Here is a 7907-nt window from a genome sequence, read left to right as displayed (position 1 = left end):
TGTAGCAAACTGACAAATGGTACTTAAATAAAGATCAAAATTAAATTTCTGACAGTTCGCAAGAGATAATAGAAAAATATCTGAATATCTTGGTTAGTGGATCTGTACATTATTCTATAGTACAAAATTTACAGCAATGAGTCATTGTTCCAATGAGTTATTCACTGCTTCTTCTAACTGTGATCCATCTGTCATCATCATTCCATCTCCAATTCAATTCCCCTGAATTCAAATTCAATTCTCTTACCCTTTGCAGATGAGAGTTCATTGAGCTAATTGTTTGTATTGAATTATCTATAGTTTCTGATTCCTCCACTGAATTCCAAATGTCTTGATCAAGAATGCTTGTTGGTGAGCTTGTCACAAAATCTTGATTCAAATTATAATATTCTTCTAGAGATGGATGTTTGAGGAGCTCTTTAGCTGTCCACCTTTCTTTCGCATCTCTTCTCAAGCATTTGCTTAAGAAATCCCTTGCTTGTAAAGACAGAAACTTTGGAATTTCAGGGGATTCCCCTGAAAATGCAATTCTGTAAAGCAATGAAACTGGATTTGTCACGTTAGTCCATGGTGATCCACCAGTGGCCATTTCAATAATAGTACATCCCAATGCCCAAATATCACATGGACACCCTTGTTCTTCCCCACGCGCCACCTCTGGTACCATGTACATCGGCGTTGCACCAATTGGCTTGGAGGGAGAAGCAACTGCACCACCAATTGGATCAACACACTTAGCACAACCAAAATCAGCAATTTTGGCACCGGTTTTAACTAACAAAATGTTCTGTCCCTTAATGTCACAGTGTGCTATGCCCTTTGAATGTATATATTCTAGTCCTTGTAGAATTTGCTTCGTGTAATACCCAATCAACTGCTCGTTGATCCGACCACCCTGTTTCTGAATTGCATCTGTAAGTGTGCCGTCAGACATGTACTCCATCATAAGATTAAACATGAGTTTGTCGCTATCCTTTGTAACATCGTACCCCTTGTAGCTAACTATATAAGGGGAGCTAAATTTGGACAGAATTTTCTGCTCTTTATGCAAGAACTGTGACTTTGATAACTCCACAGACTTGACAGCAAAAACATCATCGGAGAAACGTGACTTGGCAACGGATACAGTGGCAAATGAGCCGTGGCCTATAGTATTGCCTCTAGTCCAATCCATTTATAGAAGAAGAGAAAGAAGATTGGTAAGAAGTGTTAGAATTTTCGAAAGTGTTTCTGTTTTTGGTTTGTTAGTAGCTGCAACAGAGGTATTTATATAATATGGTCTCCAAATTAATTGGGTAGAGCTTAGGTGGCCTCTCTTTTTTCAAATACTCCATAGAGTTTGAAGATTGATATAACGGGATTTACAACGTGGCGAAATGGATGTGGCCATACGGCTGATTGAGTAGGCTGGAGGACTACAATTACTTGGCCACTTGGTTTGCTGCCATGTGGCATAATATGGTAGTTTAAAGAAGTGCATCAATTTGAATATTTGATGTGTTTAACTTTTCAATTTATAATAATTGAAATAAGTTAGATGGACCTAGATTGGGTTGTCGCCACGTGGAAAAATATGGCAGTAATGAAGTGCATTTCAATTTGATGTGTTTCAATTTATATTTGATTGGATAAGTTGGATGGGTGGTAGATTGGGTTGTTTTGTATGGGTGTATAACCACTTTTGAAGATTAAAACCGTAGGGGTTAGGGAAGGTGTTAATAAATGAGCATCTTTCCAAGAGAGTTGGTTGAAGAACAAACAAAACTTTGCTACTGAGTTCTTAAGAATATTGCACTTTTTGGACAAGCATTGATATTTCTTACATGTTTATCCACCAAATTTACATTAAATTTTAAATTACAACAACTGGACAAGAATGAAGTCAATCGAAAAAAATTGGCAAATTATAGTTTCGGGAAGTCTATAAGGACTTTAGGGAAAAAACAAGAAGTGAAAATACGCTTCAAGGATTACTATCAAAGATGTCATTTTAAATCTTGAGAATACTAAAATCTTTCAAAAATAGACAAAAAAAAAAGTTTAAATAGTCAATTAAGTGAAATGAAGACAAGAAAGGCAATTGAGCAAGCGGAATGGTATACACTTATTCGCATCAAGTGTTTACATCAAATTAATTTAGTTTATCATTCGTTAAGTGATTTAATAAAGTGAAGATATCCATTTATTAATTAACCATGGTTAAATGAAATAAGTATATATACAAAAACGTGTTATATATTTATTGATTTGATATAAACAACTGATGCAAGTAAGTGTTTATTGAAGAGGAATTAAGTGTTGGTAAGGAGATGATGATAATTGCTTCTAATGAGATTACTTTATCTCAATACGCAAGATAATCACCTTCTAGAACTAACCTGAGTAATCTTTTTCGTCATGCTAAAGGAAGAATCATATTATATTACTATAGGATACGTTGAGAGTTTTTAAACCCTTCAAAAAAAAACAGTGACTAAAAAGTTGCCTTTTTAGTAGTGGTTCGTAGCTTCTAATCAGATGTGGCAAAGTGTTTTTGCGTATGGAAATCTTTGAATGTGGCAAAGTGTTTTTGCGAAAAATGCACCAATCATACCTTCAATTTTCCACGAGTTTCCATCAGATGCTGACTACTTAACTATTACTGGTAACTTATCTAAAATGTCCTTGAACAACATCCTTTCTTTTCAAGTGTTTATCCTTTTAGTTTCCTTTTCCTTCTATGAGAGGCAAGCATAGCATCTTTACACTATAGTATATTCCACGAATATGTCATGTACATATAGTATGCGTATATTATTAATGGCACGGAACTATTTTAAAGTATTTATATGTTGTAACTTGTAACCCTGTTACTTGAGTACTCCACCAAATGTCATGCGTATATGAGCCCGTTTGGATTGGCTTATAAGTTGACTATAAGCTGTTTTCAGCTTTTTTGAGTGTTTGGCTGGCCAGCTTAAAGTCATTTTATGCTTAAAATAAGCTCAAAAAAATAATTGAACCCATTTGACTTAGTTTATCTAAAGCAGCTTATAAGCTGAAAACAGCTTATAAGCCAAAAAAAATAAGTTGGACTACCCCAACTTATTTTTTTCAGCTTATAAGCTGCAAACAGCTTTAAGCTGTAAGCCAATCCAAACGGGCTCTATATATGGTGCGCATATTATAAAACGCACGCACAATTTTAATACCAATGTATGTGTATCTCTTTTATATCGGACTTCAAATGTAAAAACTTCACGTAGTTAGTGCATATTCTTTGAATGACATTATCTGATGATAGTATAATTTTTTTTTACAATAACAAATGATAAATAAAGAATGTTTAATTGGATAACAATAATCAGGAAATCACTGTGATTTAAGCTCGTGACATTAACAAACTCGGCATTAACTGAAACATTATAAACATTATAACTATGATAAGGATATTTTACCAAGTAAAATTGAGTTGCAAAGTGTAAAAAGTCCACCCAGTGGTGGTTTAAGGAAACGTTAAATTTAAAAATTTCACCAAAGGAAAAGGAGTTTGACTATTTGATTTTTTTTGTTTTTACCCATTTAGTGACAAAATAGGCGGGGTTTAATTAGTTGTATAGTAAAAGCCTATCAAAAGATTGCCTCATCCCTTGGGCCTCATGCCGTAGGACGCAGTACCAGTTTTAAAAAATGGCATCTAAATTAACAAATCATATATTAGAGTATATTATAGATGTACTATATTATAATTTCATGAATGGTACTCCGTTTGCCGTGCCATGCTCTCCCATGTATGGAGGCGTGGATTGTGAGTTAGCTGATGATTATGAGAGGTTGTTTAAGCTCAAGTCACGTGGATACCTTTTCTTTCTTTTAAACACCAATTTAAGCACTTTAATTTGAATTGGTTAATCTCCTTAATTCTTTTCTAGCTCGGTCAAGGAGAAATCATTCATTGAGTGACAAATGTCATATGTCACGTAATTAATAGTCAATTTTTTGGATCGAAAGTGAATTCTTTACGATTAGATTTGCGACACACTGCACCATCTTTTTTCTAAGAAAAAGAAAAAAACTTCGCCTACCTCTTGCAAGAAGAAAAGATCAGAAAAAAGAAAGGGTGGCTATTGTTAAAACAAAGGTGAGGTCATCACTTTTGCACAATTCATGAGCAATGTTATATATTTTGAAAGTACCAAAGTGAGGGCATGTCTTTTGCGCAATCACAAGATTATGCTATTAATTTTAGAGATAATGGTAAAAAAACACCTCATAAAGTGTCACTTTTTTGTGAATTTTCTACCTGAACTATCAGGTGTTTGTGTTTCCAACTATCACCAACTACTTATTAAAACACACTTCTACTAGTATCTAATGGTGCGTGGTATATAATTTTTTTATTTATTTATTTTTGGTTTAAAAAGGGTGCCAAATGACACTCCACATGGATAATTAAAGGGAGTAATTGGGAAAAAAAATTAAGAGATAATAGTCAAAAATGCACATAAAGTATTACTTTTTTGCGAGTTTCCTACTTGACCTATCAAGTGTTTGCTTTTCCTGAACTAACATCAACTTTCAATTTTTATGAACGTGTAAGTGGTGTAACTGCATTAGGTTAGGTGCCTAAACCAATTAGTAGACAAGACTTGGCAGTAAGAAATCATGTCCACATACCATTTAGTTGCATCTTTCTTTGTCTACTTTCTATCTTAGGTTTTATCTCTTTCTTTAATCTCTTTTCTTTTTCCATGTGTAAATTCCTTAAACCACTAAATTTTAAAGTTTATATCAGTCCTTTTACCAGTAGTAGTCATGACCATCTCCAAATTTTCTTTGAGCCCCACTTTTTAACCGATTGCAAAGATCTCAGTAACATTATTTCATTGATACTGTGAAACCCAATATTGTTGCTCCGCTAACACGGTCTCAAGGGTGGTCTTCGACTTGGCGGGGACTATTCCTTATGCTAATTTTGTGTCATGTGGTGCTAAGTATTAAAACGTTGTCCTCTTACAAACTTTAGCAAACTGACAAATGCTACTTAGATGTTTAAATATCAACATTTTAATTTCTCGACAGTTCGCAAGAGAACAGAATATTTTTTAGTATCTTGTAGGAATTAATGGATCTGTACACTATTGTATACTACAAAATTTACAGCAAAAGTCATTGTTCCATGAGTTATTTACTGCTTCTAACTGTGATCCATCTCTCATCATCATTCCACCTCCGATTCAATTCTCCTGAATTCGAACCCAATTCTCTTACCCTTTGCAGTGGAGTGTCCATTGAATTTACTGTTTGTATTGAATAATCCATAGTTTCCGATTCCTCAACTGAATTCCAAATGTCTTGATCAAGAATGCTTGTTGGAGAGCCTGTAACAAAATCTTGATTTGCCGTCAAAATCGAATTGGATTCTTCAAGAAATGGATGTTGGAGGAGCTCTTTAGCCGTCCATCTTTCCCTTGGATCTCTTCTCAAGCATTTGCTTAAGAAATCCTTTGCTTGTAAAGACAGAAACTTTGGAATTTCAGGGGATTGCCCTGAAAATGCAATTCTGTAAAGCAATGAAGCTGGATTAGTCACATTAGTCCATGGTGATCCACCAGTTGCCATTTCAACAATAGTACATCCCAATGCCCAAATATCAGCTGGGCACCTTTATTCTTCCCCACGCGCCACCTCTGGTGCCATGTACATCGGCGTTCCACCAATTGGCTCGGAGGTAGAAGCAACCACACCACAATCTTGCTCTGCCGGATCATCACACTTAGCACAACCAAAGTCAGCAATTTTGACACCAGTTTTACCTAACAAAATGTTCTGTCCCTTAATGTCAGCGTGTACTATGCCCCTTGTATGTAGGTACTCTAATCCTTGTACAATTTGCTTGGTATAATACCCGATCAGTGGCTCTTTGATCCGACCACCCTGTTTCCGAATTTCATCGGAAAGTGTGCCATCGGACATGTAATCCATCATTAGATTGAACATGAGTTTATCGTTCTCTTTGGTAACATCGTACCCCTTGTAGGTAACTATGTAAGGTGACCTCAATTTGGACAGAATTGTTTGCTCTTTTTGCAAGAAGTGCGACTGGGATAGCTCCACTGATTTGACAGCAAAAATATCATCGTAGAAACGTGACTTGGCAACGGATACCGCGGCAGATGAGCCGTGGCCTATAGTATGGCCTCTAGTCCAATCCATACAAGAAAAGAAGAAGAGAAGAAGAAGAAGAAGAAGAAGAAGAAGAAGAAGAAGAAGAAGAAGAATTATTTGTAAGAACCAAGAAGTGTAAGAATTTTCGAAAGTGTTCTGTTTTTGGTTTGTTCGAATCTGCAAACAGAGTATATATACTCCTGTAGTATAAGGTGAATTTCTGGAATTTCAAATTAGTTGAGTAGAGCTTAGGTGGCCTCTCTCTTTTCCCTTACTTATATAGAGTTTGAATAATGATTTAACCGGATTTACAACGTGGCGAAATGGTTGTGGCCATACGGCTGCTTGAGTAGGCTGGAGGACTACAATTACTTGCCCAGTTAGGTTGGTCGCCACGTGGAATTTAATCTTTCAATTTACATTGACTGATATAAGTTGGATGGTGGTAGATTGGATTGTTCTATACGGGTGTATAACCACTTTTGAACATTAACAGTAGGGGTTGGGGAAGGTGTTAATAAATGAGTATATTTTTCACAAAGAGGGGGTTGAAGAACCAACATAACTTTGCTACTGAGTTCCAGGGAATATTCCACTTTTTGGTAGGCATTGAATTCAAGTGGAATTTGAATTCATTGACATTTGGTACATGTTTATCCGCTAAAATTTACGATATCCAAGAACTGGAGAAGCATGAAGTCACTCTAAGAAAATTGGAAAATTATAGGATTGGGAAGTCTTTAAAGAGCTTAGGGAAAAAACAAGAAACGGAAGACTAACTAGCTACGCTTTAAGGATCACAATCAAACATGTCTAATTTAATCTTTCAAAAATAGACAGATAAATAAAAAGGGTTAAATAATCAATTAAGGCCTTGTCTGAAAACCACAATTTAACTATTTGGATATGTAATTACGTAATTACAATACCCGTTTGTTTGCCATAGTTAATTATAGTGTAATTCCTAATGTCATATTTGGTTGCACAAGTGTAATTATATAGTTTGACAATCTTTTATTTGAAATAAAGCTAATTATACAAAAATAACTAAGCATTTTTCTGATGAAAATGAGATTTAGGACCCGTTTGGCCATGGGAATTATTCATTTTTTTCCGGAATTTTTTTCACTTTTTACCGGAATCAACGTTTGGCCATGAAAATTCCAAATACAACTTGAAGTTGTATTTGGAATTTGAAAAACACCAAAAAACTTATTTTCACTTTTTTCACTTTTAATACATTCAAACAACCAAACATTTTTTGCAAAAACTATAACCAAACACAACTTCATCTTCAACTCCAACTCCAAAATAGCAAATAAAGTGAAAATATTTGGTTTTCATGGCCAAACGCCTACTTAATGTGTATATAAGAAATGTTAAAAATTAAAAAGAAAGAATTTGAAAAGTCAACCACCATTTCTCTGTCGCCTTTGAGAATTACAGTTTAATCATTCCCTTCAATTACACTTAATTTCATGCCGATCAAGTTATTACTTTATCAGGCAAAACATATTAATTTGCGTAAAACTTAATGACATTAAATTCAATCATAAGATGACTTTTACAACCGCTCCTAAGTCAAATGAAGATAACAAACGCAATTGAGGAAGGGAAATTAAGTGTTGGTAATTACATAAATACATAATAGTTGCTTTTAATGAGATTACGCTATTTCAAAACGCAAGATCATCATACCCTTCTAGAACAATATTAGAAATTGCTTTTTCGTCATGCTAAAGGAAGAATCATTCTTCATA

General features: G+C 34.8%; 1 protein-coding gene and 1 pseudogene across 1 annotated transcript; both read right to left on the bottom strand.

Moving 5' to 3' along the window:
* Positions 1 to 1487, bottom strand: LOC132618882 (mitogen-activated protein kinase kinase kinase 17-like). The gene has a single exon (XM_060333881.1). It carries the CDS (start codon positions 1172 to 1174, stop codon positions 158 to 160), a length of 1017 nt encoding a protein of 338 aa, XP_060189864.1. The 5' UTR covers positions 1175 to 1487; the 3' UTR covers positions 1 to 157.
* Positions 1488 to 5000: 3513 nt separating this feature from the next.
* On the bottom strand, positions 5001 to 6442 carry LOC132618452 (mitogen-activated protein kinase kinase kinase 17-like; annotated as a pseudogene).
* Between the last annotated feature and the right edge of the window lie 1465 nt (positions 6443 to 7907).

The sequence above is a fragment of the Lycium barbarum genome, chromosome 11 (genome assembly GCF_019175385.1).
Source record: "Lycium barbarum isolate Lr01 chromosome 11, ASM1917538v2, whole genome shotgun sequence".
NCBI classification, from domain to species: domain Eukaryota; kingdom Viridiplantae; phylum Streptophyta; class Magnoliopsida; order Solanales; family Solanaceae; genus Lycium; species Lycium barbarum.
Note: the sequence above shows the minus strand (reverse complement) of the source record. Positions and strands in the feature narration are given on the sequence as shown.